General features: G+C 42.7%; 2 protein-coding genes across 5 annotated transcripts in view; one reads left to right on the forward strand and one right to left on the reverse strand.

Annotated features, from left to right (window-relative positions):
- Nucleotides 1-22,335, reverse strand: part of DENND5A (DENN domain containing 5A) — a 119,827-nt gene that overhangs the window by 45,641 nt on the left and 51,851 nt on the right. For all 4 annotated transcript variants that reach the window (XM_084632703.1, XM_084632701.1, XM_084632702.1 and 1 more), the window contains one exon: nt 1,776-2,093. In XM_084632703.1, coding sequence (XP_084488829.1) covers nt 1,776-2,093 — 318 coding nt within the window. The remainder of the gene's footprint in view (nt 1-1,775; nt 2,094-22,335) is intronic.
- LOC311522585 (uncharacterized protein) lies at nt 14,727-21,728 on the forward strand (the record flags this gene model as incomplete). Its single annotated transcript, XM_084632057.1, has 3 exons — nt 14,727-15,282; nt 15,871-16,179; nt 21,640-21,728. The coding sequence occupies 3 exons, from the start codon at nt 14,727-14,729 to the stop codon at nt 21,726-21,728; spliced, it is 954 nt and encodes a 317-aa protein (XP_084488183.1).

Below are 22,335 nucleotides of genomic sequence, written 5' to 3' on the forward strand. Positions count from 1 at the left end.
AGTGGCAAGCTTTATTTAAAAACCACACACTTCTCTAAACAGCCAAAACAATGCTTTAAAACGTAATTTTAAAAAGGACGTGGACTGAGGTTTTCAAAGCTACACAGAGGATCTGGATGTTCGGTTCCTATTAATTTTAACAGGAATTGGGTGTCCAGTTCATTAGGTAGCTATGAAAATCTCAGCCATAATTAACTATGTAAAATATCCAAAATGGTGCATATTCATATCTCCTGCCTCAATTATGGGACATGCCACTAAAAAAAGTAATTGGATGGAATATCTTGAGCTTTCCACATATGCTTCATGACTTGCACCCACACACAACAGCTAACCAATGCATTTTAAGCCACATTGGTTATACTAGCTGGCTGCAGTGCCTGGTACAAAGGCCTTAGTCAAGAACCAGCTGTACCCATGGATTCTACAATGACTTCTCTCCAGTGCAGACAGCTGCAACATTCAACAGTTCTTTCCAACTCTATCCTAGACAGGTAGTGTTTCAAATTTTGAAATTACTTCTAGCTTCAGAGCCAAGCACTAAAGGATAGCTACTTCAGGAGCAGTTTTCTTTTCTCAAACAGTTTAAAAAAAAACAAAAACCTAACAAAGTTATGCCCTGTCCACATCCACAATCACAGACATTTCTACAGAAAGTTAATAAAGGGGAGTTTGGAAACTGTTTTCTAATCTAAAATGGAGGAGAGTGCAGAGAGGCCAGAGTGCATAGAAACTCACAGGAGATAGACACCTGTATTTCTCCCCACTATTTTCCAATGCAATAAGCAAAACAAAAGCTTCTTCCCAATTTCCCTCTGAAGAGAAAGAAAACAATGCAAAAGAAAAGCCTAAAAGAAACACAGTTGATTTGAGAGAGTCTCATATCTAGTAACTGAATGCTCACCCTTACTATCCTCACACAGTTTTCTTTCCTTAAAGCAGCTCTACTCCCTAGAGCAGTCCTACAGCAGTAAGTCAGTTCCTTCATTTAATCTCCCCTCTTGTAGCACTAACTTCAGCAAAACAAGCAAGAATCAGCCTTACAAAAGGGGAGGTCTGTGGGGAGCAATTTAAACATGCAAGGCAAACAAGCAAACCTTTTTGAGAAAATCTTCCCTCCATATTAGAAATGTAAAACAAACCTTGGAGAACTTTCAATAACCCCACTTATGCAGGTAGGGCCCAATTTTCAAAGGTGCTGAGAACCCACAGTTGAGAACAAAGAAAGCCATATGTGCTCAGTATCTCTGAAAACCAGGCCCTAAACACTTTACACACATTAATGAATAAAGCCTCACAGCATCGCTGAGGCGGGCACATTATTTTCCACATTCAACAGGTGGAGAAACTGAGACAGAAAGATGCCAACACACCAATTTATGTGAAAGCTAAGATTAGTCTCCACAAATAACTGTATGCCAGTTCTTGCCATGTCTACATAAGAAAAATAAAAGCATGTTTTTAAAACACTGATTATCTAACATAAGTTAAGACCCTAGTGTAGGCAAAGCAAGTATTTTTAACATGTCAACAGAGAAAAATAAACACTAGGTGGAGCCAAGGGATTAACCTCGACCAAACCACAACAACTTGCCTTTGTCTATACTACGATGTTAATATGGGTTAGCAAACACGTATTAAAAATACACTTTTTTCTAGTGAGGGTAAGGCCCAAGCATTCAGACCACCACTCCGTAAATCTTTCACTCACTCAGCAGATACTGCAATTCTGTAATACAACTCCCAAAGAGATTATATGCAATTCCATAACTTACCTTTTCTAGGCTCACACCCGTTCTTTTAACAAGTGCTTGAAGCCTTGCTATGGTCTCATTTTCCTTTAGCAGTTCATATGAATTTAAAGGTGATCCTGCTATGTTCCCATTTCTTTTATCAGAAACTATGTCACATGCTCGGAGGTTTTTCATCTTTGAGGCACTTTCACTACAGTGCAGGTTTCCCTCAGGTGGAATTCCAAATGCCATTAGGATCTCAGAGATTTCCTGAATGAATTCGAGTTTATTCGGGAATTGGGGCAAATCCTCTGGAAGCTCAATGAAATGGTTGTCTACGTCCACAAAACACAGGTTAGCCTGCAAAATTAAGTCAGGATAGCATAACATTAAGCTTCAAACATGGAATTTAAATGTTTTATAAAGATACATTTTACATATTGTATATGGACTCTTAAATGTACCTCTACTCCACATACACTCCTTGGGTTAACACAGCCTGAATCTGTTGGCCTTAAGAGCATACTGCAAGGCATGGTTTCCCAAGCTTTTGACGAGATGGCCATAGTATGTGCCCTGAGAAGTCCTGGCGACACACCAGTGAGGACACTAACTCATGTGTGGCTTTGCATAGTGGCTGCTCACGCACTGATCCCAATCACGTGAATTAATGTTGTCCCTTCCGTACTATGATAGTCCCAGTTCCTCTCGACATCCATGGGACAGAGTTAAGTTTGTGTGGTTATGTTATGAAGGAAATGTTTCTTACTTCCTGGATTTTTTTTAAAAACATTTGTAGGGTTTTTTATATTGTAACACTAACCTTCTTCTAAGAGGTAAGCTCTTTGAGGCTAGGACTGTATTATCCTAGGTTTGAACAGAGCTTAGCATAATTGGTTCCCATTCTCATTTGGCCCCTAAGTCCTACCTAACAAATAATAAAACAAAGAATGGGTATGTGGAGAACCCCTAACTCCACATTTTCTGGTTTTCTAACACTTGAGTTGTTAAGGAATTAAGATCCCATCTTCAGTGAGAGGTGCACAGGGTAATGGTCAGGATCCCTCACTTTGATTCCACAATAAAGATTTTTGTGTTTCAATGGACTCAAAATAGTTATTCTGCAGTAAATAAACTGAGTACCATGAAGTTTAGTGTGGGTTCATCCTCCAGCCCTTAAAAGCAATTTTTAATGGCACATGTGTTGGTTTGGACTTATGTTCAGTACCAATGTAGTTTTAACACAATAAACGTTAGGTGTGCACACTACAGTGCCTCCAGTGCTAGCCTTAAGACACATGCAAACTGCAGCTGTTTACATCCGAAGGGGTAGACAGCAGAGCAGCTCCCATGTGCTTCTTTGAAACCATGTAGCATGGCCCAGATGCATTATTTAGGAAGCTCTTGTATTTTAAGTAGAAGACTGAATTTAGGAATTTCCCAGTGATCCTCATATATGCATCAGAGGTTTTAACAACTAAAGGCCCGGTCCTGCAAATACCTACCAAGCAGAGTACAAGTATTTGCAACACAGGGTACTGAACAAATAATTAAACCTCAGAACCAGTCCACTTTACCTGTAATTGCTCAGGACAACAGAACAAAAAATATTTAATTTCTGTCAAGTTGTTTAATCAGTGAGAAGCCACTTACACATTAAGAAACTTTTACAAAAAATAATAATACTTTTTTCTTTTACCCCTCATTTCACAAAAGCCTCATCCAATTTTCCTTACGCTTCTCAGCAATATTTCACCCTAGCAAAAGATTCTCTATGTGACATTTACATTGGCTTGGTTTAGTATGGGAAAGATTTATTTGGGGTATTTGGAGGAGAATTGGACAAATATTTGGTTTATAATGGACTGCCAGCTTCATCCTAATTACAGAGAGACCAGAGTGCCTGCATAATCCAGAAAATAAAACCTCTTGCCAATAAAGGAAAAGCCAAACCAGATGTGAAGTTTTCTTCACAAGGGAAGCCCAGTGTTTGGCTCATCTCGCAAACATTTTCTTCTTCTAGTCAAATTGCTGTATAGAAATTAGGCTCTTTTCAGATTACTATACACACAGCCTACATGCAAGCCACAGAGGTGGCTGGTTATCACACAACCAGTTGTTACTATGCCATTTAATATTTACCCCACTAGTACTTCTGCTTGCTCATGCTTAAACATGCGTTGTATAATATTTGCATTACTATATTCAAATATTTCTCCCGATTTTTGTTCTGTTTCTCTCCAGCTTCTAGCACAATGGGGTCCTGATTAATGAACAATGCTCCCAGGTGCTACAGCAATGCAAGTAATAAGTAGTAGTAATTTAGGTCCTCATTCAGGATAGCACTTACGTGTCATTGAAATCAAGGAGACTTGAACACAGGCTTCAAGTTAAACAACTGGTTAAGAGCCCTTCTTATACAGGGATGCCTTCCGGAATCAGAGCCATATTCCTCAAAGTAAACAGGAAAGGCAGTTTTCCCTATTTTAAAAGCCTTTTAAAGATACTAGATTCAAATTTCACTGCAGAAAGAAAATAGCTAGAAATTGAAAAAAACTGTCATATGCCAGAATCAAGGTAGGTATAATAGCCTCAAGCAGTCTTCAGATCATGTTGCAATAGGATGGGTAAAAATCAAAGTTAAAAATTTGAATTTTTATTTAAATCTGATTTTTATGGATATTTTAACAATACTTTTTTAGGTTATTTTTAAAAATACACTAAGGCCTAGACTTATAATCTCTTAACCATAAAAACAAAAAATAGATATGCTGAATCCGAGCTTCTTTTAAACCTTTTCAGTTAAAGGCTGCTTTTCCATATAAAGAAACAATCAGGGAAAAACATCTAATCTTTTAGGTCAAGCTTTACGCTTTACACTAAAAATGTACAGTTAGAGTCTGAAAATATTAAACTATAAAATGGCTTCAGTAATTATATAGATATAATGTAGTAGCAAAAAGATGTACCAAATCTAGTGCAAATTTAGTTATAACCATTAAAACATATTCATAGATACTAAGGTCAGAAGGGACCATTATGATCATCTAGTCTGACCTCCTGCACAACGCAGGCCACAGAATTTCACCCACCCACTCCTGCAAAAAACCTCTCACCTATGTCTGAGCTATTGAAGTCCTCAAATCATTGTTTAAAGACTTCAAGGAGCAGAGAATCCTCCAGCAAGTGACCCAAGCCCCATGCTACAGAGGAAGGCGAAAAACCTCCAGGGCCTCTTCCTATCTGCCCTGGAGGAAAATTCCTTCCCGACCTCAAATATGGCCATCAGCTAAACCCTGAGCATATGGGCAAGATTCACCAGCCAGATACTACAGAAAATTCTTTCCTGGGTAACTCAGATCCCATCCCATCTAATATCCCATCACAGGCCATTGGGCCTATTTACCATGAATATTTAATTACCAAAACCATGTTATCCCATCATACCATCTCCTCCATAAACTTATCGAGTTTAATCTTAAAGCCAGATAGATCTTTTGCCCCCACTGCTTCCCTTGGAAGACTATTCCAAAACTTCACTCCTCTGATGGTTAGAAACCTTCATCTAATTTCAAGTCTAAACTTTCTGGTGGCCAGTTTACATCCTTTTGTTCTTGTGTCCACATTGGTACTGAGCTTAAATAATTCCTCTCCCTCTCCGGTTTTTATCCCTCTGATATATTTATAGAGGGCAATCATATCTCCCCTCAACCTTCTTTTAGTTAGGCTAAACAAGCCAAGCTCCTTGAGTCTCCTTTCATAAGACAAGTTTTCCATTCCTCGGATCATCCTAGTAGCCCTTCTCTGTACCTGTTCCAGTTTGAATTCATCCTTCTTAAACATGGGAGACCAGAACTGCACACAGTATTCCAGGTGAGGTCACACCAGTGCCTTGTATAACGGTACAAAAACCTCCTTATCCCTACTGGAAATACCTCTCCTGATGCATCCCAAGACCGCATTAGCTTTTTTCACGGCCATATCACATTGGCGGCTCACAGTCATCCTATGATCAACCAATACTCCAAGGTTCTTCTCCTCCTCCATTACTTCTAATCGATGCATCCTCAGCTTATAACTAAAATTCTTGTTATTAACCCCTAAATGCATGACTTTACACTTCTCACTATTAAATTTCATCCCTTACTATTACTCCAGTTTACAAGGTCATCCAGATCCTCCTGTAGGATATCCCAGTCCTTCTCTAAATTGGCAATACCTCCCAGCTTTGTATCATCTGCAACCTTTATTAGCACACTCCCACTTTTTGTGCCGAGGTCAGTAGTAAAAAGATTAAATAAGATTGGTCCCAAAACCGATCCTTGAGGAACTCCACTGGTAACCTCCCTCCAGCCTGACAGTTCACCTTTCAGTAGGACCCACTGTAGTCTCCCCTTTAACCAATTCCTTATCCACCTTTCAATTTTCCTATTGATCCACATCTTATCCAATGTAACTAATAATTCCCCATGTGGCATGGTATCAAATGCCTTACTGAAATCTAGTTAAATTAGATCCACTGCGTTTCCTTTGTCTAAAAAATCTGTTACTTTCTCAAAAAAGGAGATCAGGTTGGTTTGGCACGATCTACCTTTAGTAAAACCACGTTGTATTTTGTCCCATTTACCATTGACTTCAATGTCCTTAATTACCTTCTCCTTTAAAATTTTTTCCAAGACCTTGCATACTACAGATGTCAAACTAACAGGCCTATAGTTACCCAGATCACTTTTTTTCCCTTTCTTAAAAATAGGAACTATGTTAGCAATTCTCCAATCATACAGTACAACCCCTGAGTTTACAGATTCATTACAAATTCTTGCTAATGGGCTTGCAATTTCATGTGCCAATTCCTTTAATATTCTTGGATGAAGATTATCTGGGCCCCCCGATTTAGTCCCATTAAGCTGTTTGAGTTTCACTTCTACCTCAGATATGGTAATATCTACCTCCATATCCCCATTGCCATTTGTCATGCTACCATTATCCCTAAAATCCTCTTTAGTCTTATTAAAGACTGAGGCAAAGTATTTGTTTAGATATTGGGTCATGCCTAGATTATCCTTGACCTCCACTCCACCCTCAGTGTTTAGCGGTCCCACTTCTTCTTTCTTTGTTTTCTTCTTATTTATATGGTTATAGAACCGTTTACTATTGGTTTTAATTCCCTTTGCAAGGTCCAACTCTACTTGACTTTTAGCCTGTCTCACTTTATCCCTACATGTTCTGACCTCAATAAAGTAGCTTTCCTTGCTGATCCCTCCCTTCTTCCACTCCCTGTATGCTTTCTGCTTTTTCTTAATCACCCCTCTGAGATGCTTGCTCATCCAGCTTGGTCTACAACTCCTGCCTATACATTTTTTCCCGAATCTTGGGATGCAGGCTTCCAATAGCTTCTGCAGCTTTGATTTAAAATAATCCCAGGCCTCCTCTACCTTTAGATCCATAAATTCTTCAGTCCAATCCTCTTCCCTAACTAATTTCCTTAATTTTTGAAAGTCAGCCCTTTTGAAATCAAAAACCCTAGTTGTAGATTTATTTTTGTTAATCCTTCCTTTCAGTTTGAATTGAATTAGCTCATAATCACTTGAGCCAAGATTATCCCCTACAATCATTTCTTCTATGAAGTCCTCACTACTCACCAAAACAAAATCTAAAATGGCATCCCCTCTAGTCGGTTCAGCAGCTACTTGATGAAGGAATCCATCAGCTATCACATCTAGGAAAATCTGAGCCCTATTATTATTATTACTTGCACTCGTCCTCCAGTCTATATCTGGGAAGTTAAACTCTCCCATGATCACACAGTTTCCATTAGTATTTACTTTATTAAAAACATTAAAAAGGGCTCTATCCATATCCAAATTAGATCCCGGCGGTCTATAGCACACCCCAAGCACTATCCCAGGGGAGGCTCTAATAGCTTTCTTGCCCAATGTAATTTTTGCCCAGAGAGACTCTGTCTTATCCATTCCATCGCTTCTTATTTCATCACCCAATGAGAATGCACCTTTAGAAAGTAACAGAAATACAAATGGAAAAGTTGATTAAAAATCGATGATTAAAATCAAGGCTTTTCACTTCCTGACTTCAATTGTCTTTATTTAAATCAATCCACCCTGTGTTGCAAAACTGATGCATTTGTAGGATCTTTAGCAAAGTGCTGATTTTTCAATTTGTAAGGGTGTGGGAGAGAAGAGGCAGTGAGTCCATTAACTGACATTGTATCCATTTGTAGTTACTTGATTTCCCCCTTTTTTTAATTATACGTGCATTAAGAGTTGGATATGTTCTATAGAATGAAAAATTAAAAAGTGTACAGAGGTTTTCACCATTCATTCAAAGAGCTCTGATGACCTACTCATGGGAGCATAGCCTGACTGGGTTGTGAACAATGCCAGCCTCCAGAAATTAATGCATGGGCCATCTCTTGCTTTGCTATGCACACATACACACACGCACACACACGTACTTCTAAAAGTCAAAACTAACTTTTAAAAGTTCAGTTTAAATAATGGAAAGATATTATCTGTCTTAGCAAAATTGTTGACAGGGCATCACAAAGTTAGTCTCTGCTTTCAGAGACTAAGCACACAAACATATTTACTTTGCCATACTATTGGTTTATTTTGTCAAGTATCTTGCCTCTAGCTTCAGCCACTACCTCATGCTTCAAAAGACAACTTAAAAAAAAAAAAAAGCTCACTTAGGGTACGTCTACATTACAATAAAAAGACCCCTGGCATGGCCACAGCTGGCTCCAAAGGATACAACATGGCAGCGTAATTTGGCCTCAGTTCCCAGAGCCCAGATTCTAGTCTCACTAGGAGGAGCGTCTCAGAGCCCAGGCTCCAGCCTGAACCCAAAAGTCTACACTGCAATTTTTAGCCCTGAAGCCCAAGCCCTATGAGCCTGAGTCAGCTAACCCAGGCTCTGAGATTCAGTGCCATGGTTTTTTTCATCATACCCAACGTTGCACCCAACTGTCCAATAAAAAGGTTCTTCCCAGCCTCCTGCAGTAATCAATCATACTATGCTCTGAAGCACTAAAATGTTATATGGTTTGAATGTTATAGTTTAATGTCCAGCCTACAGTGTAATCAAACTTTTATGGACCAAAATAAATAGGGCTTCAAGTCTATTAATCTTATGAGTGTGATGGGTAAATCAATTTTCATAGATTCATATGGTGAAATCCTAGCCTCATTAAGTAAATGGCAAAACTCATTTTAAAACCAGGAGGGACCACTGTTCTTCTATAGAATACAAGCCAAAAATCTCACTCAGTAATTCCTGCATCAAGCCTATATCTTTCCTTCAGTTCCATTTAAAAACAGAGGAGGAAAATGCATCAATGTTTCCTAAAAAGACACTTAAAAGGCAGAGAAAATAGCTCATTCACTTAACAATTAGTAACTTCCCACCCTGTCATTATGCTGAAAGTAGAAAAAAATACTTCTATTTTGAACATTTCATACAATGTGCATATGTTACTCAGACTCCTCTCCTGTATCTACATAAAACAGAGTCAAAGCCTGTGTACAGCAGGGGATCTGTCTAGCACAGGCTCTCAAGGGAAGAGTGGAGGGGAGGTCACAAGCAGGCTTCAGAGATTTGCTTTGCCCCCTCCTATTGTGGCTAGATAGGAAGAAGGTCCAAAAAAAATGCTTCTGTGGCAACATGGGGTTACAGTATGAAGAAAGTTCAGAAGGAGTAGCCTGAAGCATTTTTAAGGCACCTCTCACCTTGGTATCCAAGGTCTCTATCCTGCAAAAACTCATGTGCTTAGCCTTATGCACCCAAGTCAATGGAACTAAGCACATGCATAGCAGATGCAAGATCAGGCCACTTACACCCAGGTGTGTCTGCATAGACATGAGAGAGACTGAATATGCTTACAACACAAGGGAAGCCATTTAAAAGGCTAACTGCAATGGTATGACTGAGGGCAGAACTTGGCCCCATAAAGGTTGTCTTGCCTAGAGAACATTTTTATGGGTTCTATGCTTCAAGGAAAGTTTCTCTTCCATTCCTGCAAGTATCCATGATGACCATTTACACTGATTCACAGTGCTGCTGCTCTTTATGCCAAATCAGAATCTGCAGGGGAAAATTACTGGTGGCAGCAGCTTGAAGAAATTAACTCTGCAAATGGCTGTCTTAAAGCTGAGAGGAAGGAATGACTTTAAATTGGTCATCATCACAACCTAATCAGGGTCCTAAATGAATGTGCAACATCCTCAAGAAATCATCCGATCAATGAATAGGAAAAACACACAAAGCAGCCATTAGCATTCAAAGTAACGCTCTTGGTCAAGATGATCTAATGTGTTGGAATTCAGAGAAACAAAGAGCTTTGTTTTGGAATGGTAAAACAAAAACAAAAAACAAAACAAGGCCCTTGTTAAAATCCAGTTTGAGAAGTAAGATTTTTGCAATGGTTGGGATTAAATGCCGATGGACACAAGCATTACACCGGCGGCGGAGAGAGAAGCTTTGGCCTAAGGCACAACTTCACCTTCAAATGTGAAAATGTCATCTTCTTTTCCGCATTCTGACATGACCAGAAAAGGAAACGACATCTGCCCAAGATCACAGGGACCACCACATCGTTCCAAACAAGCGTGTTAGCAAACACTACTTGTGTTTGACTCTCCCAGCACTTACTGAACAGCCCTGCTCAACCTCATCAGAAATTTCAAAATGATTACTATTTGAATGGCCACTGTGCTTTTCCACCCTGCATTTCTTTTCACAGAAAGAAATGAAATATACAAATTAAGCCTGTACTATGAAATGCCCCAGATAAACTCTTGCAATATTCTCACAATTTAGCTGAGCAAGCAAATTACTTTAAAAGATAAATTAAAGGAAACACAGAAAACATTCAGTTGCTTTTGCATGCTAGGTTTTTATGATTTGCTTGTGTAGCCAGCACTCTGATCTACATTACTGATAAACAAACCACACTCTTAGCACTAACAGTAAAAATATTTACAGTAAACTGGATTGTCCTTCCCTCCACTTCAATTTTTAGAAGCGTCTTCCTGTACAGCCCCTCCCCTTTCCTTCTCTGGTTTCCTTAGAGGCCTGTGATGCAACCACTAGCCCCATGCCCCCACCATGGGCACAATCCTGCAAAAATGCTGAGCACTCTGTCTCCAATAAAGCAAAATATTTAAGCACATATGCTCAGCTTTATGCAACTGCATAGCACTATTGGCACATTGCTGGTCTAAGCCCCATATACACAGCTTCAAAGCCTTAATTCCTTTTATTTGATTTTGCTGAATTCAGGCTCTTTCAAGACCCTATGGAACTTGAATGAATTTCACCCTCTGCAGCTGACTTTCCAATGTACCCAAGGCCTTGTCTACACACCAGTTGTGTACTACTGAAACTACTGCAGTTAGGACTGTGATTTAATAACTAAAATAGTTAAACCAGTACAAGTTCTAGAGTGGGCACATTTATACTGGCACCTCTGTACGAGAATAGCTATATTGGAACAAAGCTGGGGGCTATACTGCTTTAACTATACCAATATAATCCTCAAGGTCTGTCTCCTTTAGACTTAACTCAAGCTAACTGCCAATTAACTTGAGTTAGCCAATATGTTTGTAAACACTAGTCTGGACACTCCACAAACATTTGTTCCAGCCTGGACACAGAAGTGTTGAAAACAACTGAAATCTAGAGTTCAAAACTCCAGTGTAGACATTCCTACTGTGTTTACAATAGCAAGATTCTATTCTTAAATGTCCTCCATTTGAAAACCACTGACTAGCTAGTTCTTAAAACTCAGTTCTCTTCCATTGTCTAAATTAGGTACTTCATATTTCTTACCTGAACTCTCTCTTTCTATGGGTAAAAGAGTTAGAGATAAAAGGCTCATTCTTGTAATTCCACAAACTGTGTGTCAATCTGTTTTTTGTGACCAACTCAAAAAACAATGAATTGATGACTGGGTAAGACACCTCTTGACTCACACATGGTGTAAGACAAATTTTGATTTCTACTCTCAAAAGTCAAGGAAAGGCAGGATTTGGAAATAAGCTCCTAGATGTAATCATTCTGATATCTGTACAATATGAAAAGTGTTCCAAACTTTGAGCTAACAGATGATGCTACACCACTGCTTTTGTTACTGATATTAATAGTTTGCTTTTGCCGCAATACAACAATTGGGACCTACAAGGCTTTTTGTATTGCTGCATGGTGCCATTTTTTAGTTGCTTTACGTTTCCACTGTTGTATGAACTGAAAAGCAGAAGTATTTTTTATTTTATTTGTTTTAAAACTGAGCATATTGGACAGTATATGTTCACAGTAAAGCATAGTTTTGATATCAGCCTGCAGCTGCATTTCCAAATATATTAAAGCTGACTGCTGGTATTACTGGTACCAAAAATACTGATAACAGATACTGATCTTTGTGATTGTACTAATAGAATCCATGGCAAAAAACTCTCACCTGCTGTGCCAAACAGAAAATGACAACACATTTTAAAAATAGGCGAGAAACTCCAAAATAAATGATCACATTAAGCTGCATGAACATTTTCTTAGCCCTGGTCTACACTACGAGTTTAGGTCAAATTTAGCAGCATTAGGTCGATTTAACCCTGCACCCGTCCACATGATGAAGCAATTTTTGTCGACTTAAAGGGCTCAAAATCGATTTTGGTACTCCTCCCCAACAAGGGGATTAGCGCTAAAATCGACATCACTGGGTCGAATTTGGGGTAGTGTGGACGCAATGCAATGGTATTGGCCTCTGGGAGCTATCCCAGAGTGCTCCATTGTGACCACTCTGGACAGCACTTTCAACTCAGATGCACTCGTCAGGTACACAGGAAAAGCCCCGGGAGCTTTTGAATTTCATTTCCTGTTTGGCCAGCATGGCGAGCTCATCAGCACAGGTGACCAGGCAGTCCCCGAAAGCAGGGGGAACTGGATCTGATCGCTGTATGGGGAGACGAATCCGTGCTATCAGAACTCCGTTCCAAAAGACGTAATGCCAATATATATGCCAAAATCTCCAAGGGCAAATGTGAGGTGTTTACAATGCTCACAATTGCAGTGGTGAATGGAGTGGGCTCCCGCTTGCCGTGCTATGGCATATGCGCAGGCAATCCAGGAAAAAGGGTGAGAAATTATTGTCTGCCATTGCTTTCACGGAGGGAGGGAGCAAGGGAATGGTCATTGATGACATGTACCCAAAACCACTGGTGGTTTCCTTGTCTGTTATCTCAATTTTTTTTAATTAATAAAGAATGCATGGTTTCAAAACAATAATTACTTGATTTTGAAGGGGGAAGGGTGGTTGGCTTACAGGGAATTAAAATCAACAAAGGGGGCGGGTTTGCATCAAGGAGAAACGCACAACTGTCACACCGTAGCCTGGCCAGTCACGAAACTAGTTTTCAAAGTCTCTTGTGATATGCAGTGTGCCTTGCTGTGCTCTTCTAATCAGTGTCTGGCTGCTCAAAATCGGACGCCAGGCAATTTGCCTCAACCTCCCACCCTGCCATAAATGTCCCCCCCTTACTCTCACAGATATTATGAAGCACACAGCAAGCAGCAATAACAATGGGAATGTTGGTTGCGCTGGGGTCTGACCAACAACACCAGCGAGCTTTTAAACGTCCAAAGGCACATTCTACCACCATTCTGCACTTGCTCAGCCTATAGTTGAACTGCTCCTTACTACTGTCCAGGCTTCATGAGCCATGGGAGCAAGGAGTAGGCTGGGGTAGGTGAAACTGCATGGTGCTGCCGGTTGGGAGAGCAGCCTGAGGCAGAAGCCTCCAGCTCGCAGGAGATCAGGATAGCAGAGTTGCAGCGGAAGCGGTGGCGCGAGCAAAAGACCATTGATGAGGACGGCTAGCAGCCCTACTTCACTATCTGCTGCAGAGTTGCAGCGGAAGCAGTGGAGCTGTTCACCATTGATGTGAAGGCACCCAGGAGCTGCTGCTGTTTGGCCAAGGCAAAAGAGCAAGAGCCCTGGAGCTGTTTCCTGTGGAATGTGCGCCTGCAAGACTTCTTCAGTGACAAAGGACAGGAATATGATGCACCTAAAATCTAAAAAGGCCTGCACATTTCTCAGAGTCACTACCCTTGGTAACAGAATGTCAATGATTGCATTGGCTACTTGGATCACAGCAGCCCTCACAGTAGACTTGCCCACAACAGCAGTGGTGACGGTGAGCTGAGTGGGCTCCCACTTGCAGTGCTATGGCGTCTGGGTGGTTAACCCAGGAAAAAAGCTGTGAAACGATTGTCTGCCATTGCTTTCATGGAGGAAGGGAGAGGGGGAGGGGCGACTGACAACATGTACCCAAAACCACCCGCAACAATGTTTTTGGCCCATCAGGCATTGGGAGTTCAACCCAGAATTCCAATGGGCAATGGAGACTGCGGAAACTGTGGGATAGCTACCCACAGTGCACTGCTCCGAAAGTCTACGCTAGCCATGGTACTGTGGACGCACTCCGCCGACTTAATGCACTTAGTGGGTACGCACGCAATCGACTGTATAAAATCGCTTCTGAAAAATCGACTTCTATAAAATCGACCTAATTTCATAGCGTAGACATACCCTTAGCCCTGGTCTACACTAGGACTTTAGGTCGAATTTAGCAGCGTTAAATCGATTTAAACCTGCACCCGTCCACACAATGAAGCCCTTTATTTCGACTTAAAGGGCTCTTAAAAATCGATTTCCTTACTCCACCCCTGACAAGTGGAATAGCGCTTAAATCGACGTTGCCGGCTCAAATTTGGGGTACTGTGGACACAATTCGATGGTATTGGCCTCCGGGAGCTATCCCAGAGTGCTCCATTCTGACCGCTCTGGACAGCACTCTCAACTCAGATGCACTGACCAGGTAGACAGGAAAAGAACCGCGAACTTTTGAATCTCATTTCCTGTTTGGCCAGCGTGGCAAGCTGCAGGTGACCATGCAGAGCTCATCAGCACAGGTGACCATGATGGAGTCCCAGAATCGCAAAAGAGCTCCAGCATGGACCGAACGGGAGGTACGGGATCTGATCGCTGTCTGGGGAGAGGAATCCGTGCTATCAGAACTCCGTTCCAGTTTTCGAAATGCCAAAACCTTTGTCAAAATCTCCCAGGGCATGAAGGACAGAGGCCATAACAGGGACCCGAAGCAGTGCCGCGTGAAACTGAAGGAGCTGAGGCAAGCCTACCAGAAAACCAGAGAGGCAAACAGCCGCTCTGGGTCAGAGCCCCAAACATGCCGCTTCTATGATGAGCTGCATGCCATTTTAGGGGGTTCAGCCACCACTACCCCAGCCGTGTTGTTTGACTCCTTCAATGGAGATGGAGGCAATACGGAAGTAGGTTTTGGGGACGAAGAAGATGATGATGAGGAGGAGGAGGTTGTAGATAGCTCACAGCAAGCAAGCGGAGAAACCGGTTTTCCCGACAGCCAGGAACTGTTTCTCACCCTAGACCTGGAGCCAGTACCCCCCGAACCCACCCAAGGCTGCCTCCTGGACCCAGCAGGCGGAGAAGGGACCTCTGGTGAGTGTACCTTTTAAAATGCTATACATGGTTTAAAAGCAAGCATGTGAAAGGATTACTTTGCCCTGGCATTTGCGGTTCTCCTAGATGTAGTCCTAAAGCCTTTGCAAAAGGTTTCTGGGGAGGGCAGCCTTATTTCGTCCTTCATGGTAGGACACTTTACCACTCCAGGCCAGTAACACGTACTCGGGAATCACTGTAGAACAAAGCATTGCAGTGTATGTTTGCTGGCATTCAACCAAAATCCGTTCTTTCTCTCTCTATGTTATCCTCAGGAGAGTGAGATATAATTCATGGTCACCTGGTTGAAATAGAGTGCTTTTCTTCAGGGGACACTCAGAGGAGCCCATTCCTGCTGGGCTGTTTGCCTGTGGCTAAACAGAAATGTTCCCCGCTGTTTGCCACAGGGAGGGGGGAAGGTTGAGGGGGTAGTCACGCGGTGGGAGGAGGGAAAATGCGACCTTGTAACGAAAGCACATGTGCTATGTATGTAATGTTAACAGCAAGGTTTACCCTGAAAGAGTGTAGCAACTGTTTTATAAAATGTGTCTTTTTAAATACCGCTGTCCCTTTTTTTTTCTCCACCAGCTGCATGTGTTTCAATGATCACAGGATCTTCTCCTTCCCAGAGGCTAGTGAAGCTTAGAAAGAAAAAAAAACGCACTCGCGATGAAATGTTCTCCGAGCTCATGCTGTCCTCCCACACTGACAGAGCACAGACGAATGCGTGGAGGCAAATAATGTCAGAGTGCAGGAAAGCACAAAATGACCGGGAGGAGAGGCGGAGGGCTGAAGAGAGTAAGTGGCGGGCTGAAGACAGGGCTGAAGCTCAAATGTGGCGGCAGCGTGATGAGAGGAGGCAGGATTCAATGCTGAGGCTGCTGCAGGACCAAACCAGTATGCTTCAGTGTATGGTTGAGCTGCAGCAAAGGCAGCTGGAGCACAGACTGCCACTGCTGCCCCTCTGTAACCAACCGCCCTCCTCCCCAAGTTCCATAGCCTCCACACCCAGACGCCCAAGAACGCGGTGGGTGGGCCTCCGGCCAACCAGCCACTCCACCACAGAGGATTGCCAAAAAAAAAGAAGGCTGTCATTCAATAAATTTTAAAGTTGTAAACTTTTAAAGTGCTGTGCTTAAAGTGCTGTGTGGCATTTTCCTTCCCTCCTCCACCACCCATCCTGGGATACCTTGGTAGTCATCTCCCTATTTGTGTGATGAATGACTAAAGAATGCATGAATGTGAAGCAACAATGACTTTATTGCCTCTGCAAGCAATGATTAAAGGGAGGAGGGGAGGGTGGTTAGCTTACAGGGAAGTAGAGTGAACCAAGGGGCGGGGGGTTTCATCAAGGAGAAACAAACAGAACTTTCACACCGTAGCCTGGCCAGTCATGAAACTGGTTTTCAAAGCTTCTCTGATGCGTACCGCGCCCTCCTGTGCTCTTCTAACCGCCCTGGTGTCTGGCTGCGCGTAACCAGCAGCTAGGCGATTTGCCTCAGCCTCCCACCCCGCCATAAACGTCTCCCCTTACTCTCACAGATATTGTGGAGCAAACAGCAATAATAATGGGAATATTGGTTTCGCTGAGGTCTAAGCGAGTCAGTAAACTGCGCCAGCGCGCCTTTAAACGTCCAAATGCACATTCTACCACCATTCCGCACTTGCTCAGCCTGTAGTTGAACAGCTCCTGACTACTGTCCAGGCTGCCTGTGTACGGCTTCATGAGCCATGGCATTAAGGGGTCGGCTGGGTCCCCAAGGATAACTATAGGCATTTCAACATCCCCAACAGTTATTTTCTGGTCTGGGAATAAAGTCCCTTCCTGCAGCTTTTGAAACAGACCAGAGTTCCTGAAGATGCGAGCATCATGCACCTTTCCCGGCCATCCCACGTTGATGTTGGTGAAACGTTCCTTGTGATCCACCAGAGCTTGCACCACTATCGAAAAGTACCCCTTGCGGTTTATGTACTTGGCAGCTTGGTGCTCCGGTGCCAAGATAGGGATATGGGTTCCGTCTATAGCCCCACCACAGTTAGGGAATCCCATTGCAGCAAAGCCATCCACTATGACCTGCACATTTCCCAGGGTCACTACCCTTGATATCAGCAGATCTTTGATTGCGTGAGCTACTTGCATCACAGCAGCCCCCACAGTAGATTTGCCCACTCTAAATTGATTCCCAACTGACCGGTAGCTGTCTGGCGTTGCAAGCTTCCACAGGGCTATCGCCACTCGCTTCTCAACTGTGAGGGCTGCTCTCATCTTGGTATTCATGCGCTTCAGGGCAGGGGAAAGCAAGTCACAAAGTTCCATGAAAGTGCCCCTACGCATGCGAAAGTTTCACAGCCACTGGGAATCGTCCCAGACCTGCAACACTATGCGGTCCCACCAGTCTGTGCTTGTTTCCTGAGCCCAGAATCGGCGTTCCACAGCATGAACCTGCCCCATTAGCACCATGATGCATGCATTGTCAGGGCCCATGCTTTCAGAGAAATCTGTGTCCATGTCCTGATCACTCACGGGACCGCGCTGACGTCGCCTCCTCGCCCGGTATCGCGTTGCCATGTTCTGGTGCTGCATATACTGCTGGATAATGCGTGTGGTGGTTAATGTGCTCCTAATTGCCAAAATGAGCTCAGCGGCCTCCATGCTTGCCTTGGTATGGCGTCCGCACAGAAAAAAGGCGCGGAACGATTGTCTGCCGTTGCTCTGACGGAGAGAGGGGCGACTGACGACACGGCTTACAGGGTTGGCTTCAGGGAGCTAAAATCAACAAAGGGTGTGCCTGTACATCAAGGAGTATTTCAGGCAGGACTGCACGGAGGGTTCCAATAAGAAATGGTGCACCTAAGTTATCGTTGTTATTGGAACAAGGAGGTTAGCCTGGCCTCTGATTGATACATGGCTAGATTTACCTCGCTGCACCTTCTCTGTGAGTGACTGCAGTGTGATCTAGACAGGGGAGGAGGCAAATGAGTACAAAACAAATCTGGTCTATTTCTTGTTCTGACCCACTCCATCTATCTTTTACATCTTTGGCTGGCAGCAGACGGTGCAGAAGGACTGCATGCCATCCACATCTCATGGCTGCTCGGCAGAAGATGGTACAGTACGACTGCTAGCCATCTTCATCTCTTGCCTGCCTGGCATAAGATGGTACAATACGACTGCTAGCAATCCTCATCTCTTGCCTGCCTGGCAGAAGATGGTACAGTACGACTGCTAGCAGTCCGTATCGCCTGCCCGCTCATCATAAGACGGTTCAATAGGACTGACTGCAGGACTAAAGAGAATGACCTGCTCAAGTCACTCCAAATTTAGTCCCTGCGCCCATGTCTGCCCAGGCGCTCCTGATCGACCTCACAGAGGCGACCAGGAGCACCTCAGACATGACGATGACGGCTACCAGTCGTACTGTACCGTCTGCTGCCACAAGGCAAGGGGTTGCTGCTACTGTGTAGCAATGCCGTACCGCGTCTGCCAGCACCCAGGAGACATAGGGTGACGGTTACCTGAGCGGGCTCCATGCTTGCCGTGGTATGGCGTCTGCACAGGTAACTCAGGAAAAAAGGCGCGAAATGATTGTCTGCCCTTGCTTTCACGGAGGGAGGGAGGGAACGGGGGCCTGACGATATGTACCCAGAACCACCCGCGACAATGTTTTAGCCCCATCAGGCATTGGGATCTCAACCCAGAATTCCAATGGGCAGCGGAGACTGCGGGAACTGTGGGATAGCTACCCACAGTGCAACGCTCCGGAAGTCGACGCTTGCCTCGGTACTGTGGAAGCGCTCCGCCGAGTTAATGCACTTAATGCACTTAGAGCATTTTCTGTGGGGACACACACACTCAAATATATAAAACCGATTTCTAAAAAACCGACTTCTATAAATTCGACCTAATTTCGTAATGTAGACATACCCTTAGTATGGATCTCTTTTTCTTCTCAATTTCACCTCTTGGGCAGGCACATGTATTCATACAGAATAAGGTTACTCTGTAGATTTACCTTGGCAGATCTCCAAATTCACTCACATACATGGGTAGCTCTTTCCCCAGTTTGGGGCACATCAAAAGTACATTGTACCCAAAGACCAAGGTTTGCTTTTATATGTAGCGTTCATTCATAACAAGTGGGAGAGGACACAGATGCATGTTATTGAGCTCTGCAGGCCCACCTGAGTATAACTTGGTTTACTTTCCCCCAACTCATTATCTGTTGTATATTTGTACCACAGAAGTTTGCAGTACCGTTAGAATACTCCTGGTAATTCAGGAAAAACCCAAACAAGCTCCAAAACAAGTCTCAAAATAAAAAGCCTTCTTGCAAACTACAGAAGTTAGATTCCATACATGGAGCAGCACAGCCAACCCTGGATGGGGAGCAACCCTATAAGACCTAAAGTGCGAAATCACCAGAGGTGAGCACTAGATCTAGTACATTAGAAAAACATGTGATGTAAAAAACTCACGATAGTATTGAAAGTAACGCAGAAAATATTTCCAGTCAATTACTTGGAGTGGCCACTCATGTTACAAACCTTAAACATAAAGCCACAGGGCAGGACAGCTGGAAACAAAGCTTTTCCAAAATAAGAGGAAACAGTCAGAGAACAAAATAAGAAGCTCCAATTTATGGTTCGCTGGGGGGAGAGGGAAATGGAGAACGTGGAGGAAGGAAGTTGCAAAAATATTTAAGGCTAAAGTGTTTTGGCACCTCAGCTTCCCTCCTATCTGCCAGCAGTTTACCTTCAAGAAAAATCTATTTCCTCTTTTAAACCTGAGAACATTTTGATTGCAGACAGAGCAGTTAAAAATACAATTGTAAAGGCAGCCAAACACTCAGATGGAACCTGAATATCAAAAATCCTATAAATATCCACATGGTACTGCCTCACAGCTAAACAGGAGAAGAGGTGAGGAAACCTGCCATACTTTGGGACTGACTGCAGCTTTTCTTAATTTGGAAAAAATATTTTTGGAATGTGGAGACCACACTTACTTGTTCCAGTCATCCGATGAGGCATAACTTCCTTTCTGTTAAGAAAATATTAGCTAACTAGTGAAGCAGTAGAGGAAAAGTGATAAAACTCAGTTCAGATTTAGTCTATCTGTACTTCCACAGTGGGACTTCTCAGAATGAAGTACTGTCCATTCATTGGGTGTAAGAGTGAACAAGAATTTGAACCATTTAAGCTTCAGAGGAGCCAGGTTTTAGTCCAGGCTATTCCAAACTCTGGTTTAATTACATTGGAACACCCCTTTCAACACATTTTCCTCAGAAGATTCTGTTTTATCTATGAGCTGCTATAGAAAACCAACTTTTAATTCTGCAAAAAAGTTATTTGTAACAAAACTTCCCAAATGTAGGTGCTAGAAGGATTACTTTGAGCATATAGGGAGTGGATATATTCCTATTTAGGTCTTTTAGGAATATTGAGAAAGCCCTTCAGAAAGCCATTTACTTGTCGAACAGTTTAGATTCAAAATGTGAAATTAAAAATTATTAACGTTAAGTTGTTGGGAAATTTTCTCCAGATTCTAAAGACAAGCTCTCCTCCTCCATTGTGAAGGGACTATATTTTTTTCACCTGTTATGGACCATTGACTTTTAGGTTACTGTATAAATAAAAAGTCCATGTACTAATAAATAATATATATTACTAATACACATATGCAGACTCACACATTCATTTCACTCCAGCTGGCAGCTAAAAAAACTAAAAGAAAAAAAAATCAGTATTAGCTATATTCATTGGGCCCAACAAAACCAAGAGCAACATTTGCTAGCAGAAGTAAGCTGAAGTAATTGACCATTCTCAAAGTTCTGCATGTTCCTGCTGGTGTCATTAATGATACTGATGCATAAACAAGGAGTAAACAAAAATAGACAGATCAATATAGGCTTAGCTGTACTAGAAAAAAACCACAAATCACTCAATGTTTATTAAAAAGAATGTGACAGTATCTGAAGGGAAAGATTTAACTTTTCAGTTCCTAAGATAAACAACTGAAAATAAACTATTATAAACACTAGTTGACATATGGATTTGAATAAAAATAACAAAGTGTTGGCATGGTGACTGAAGTGGAGATTTACAGAAGAATCGCCCCTCGAATATCAAGAGGCCTTTTTAGGAAGTTTTCTATGTCAAGCTGTGTTTCTGCACTGATGGATAATGAAAAGCATGTATTTTTCTGCCAAATTCTTGCTGATTTCTCTTTTATCATGTTGAAAAAACGTAAGTTAAAATGAAAACAAAAAGAGGCAGCTAGATGTCCATAAACTCTTGGCCCTTTTCTTTGTTCATCATTAATATTCCATAACCAGTGTTTTTCTATTCCCTACTCAGCTAGTGTTGAGGATGGATTTGTCCTGCCTACACTAGCATTTAAACACCAGTTGGATCATAGTGTCCAAGTTGCACTTCACAGGTATTAATTCTGAAAGCAACAGTCTACTGAAAAAGGCTAGATGCCTCTATCACTAAAGAAAATATTGATGGTCATTGTTAGCAAAAGGGTAAAGAAATCGTACGAATAAAACACCGAAATGTTCTTACATCAATAGGCCTTGTCACAGGGTCTGCACAGGCTTCCACCTCCTCGTGCCTGTGCCCTGCGTTGGCCGGCCAAATAAAGAGTCCCAACGCCTTCTTTGGTGCTTCACCCTTGTGTCTCTATTTACAACCATGTAGTCCCTTTTATTCCCCCAACAGCTATCCCAATTCAGACCCTTCCCAGGGTCTCCTGGCCCATACGGCTCCTTGCCTTTGGTGAGGAGACAGAGCTGTAAACCTTCTACCTCCTCCTAGGCTAGCCTCCTGACTGAGCTTTCTCCAGGGCTTTTATAGCCCTTCCCTTCCTCAGCCCAGCTGCCGCTACTTAGCTCAGGTCATTGCTGTGAGCAGGCCCTGGTTAGGGCTTGCAGCTGGGCTCTCTGCTGACTGCCTGGGCTCCTGCACCTGGCTTCCCTACCAGAAAGCAGGGCATAGCCAGCATTTTGGCAGGGCATTCAAGGGGTTTTACCCCTGCCCTGCCACAAGGCC

The sequence above is a fragment of the Lepidochelys olivacea genome (genome assembly GCF_965140295.1).
Source record: "Lepidochelys olivacea isolate rLepOli2 genome assembly, chromosome: 6".
Classification (NCBI taxonomy): domain Eukaryota; kingdom Metazoa; phylum Chordata; order Testudines; family Cheloniidae; genus Lepidochelys; species Lepidochelys olivacea.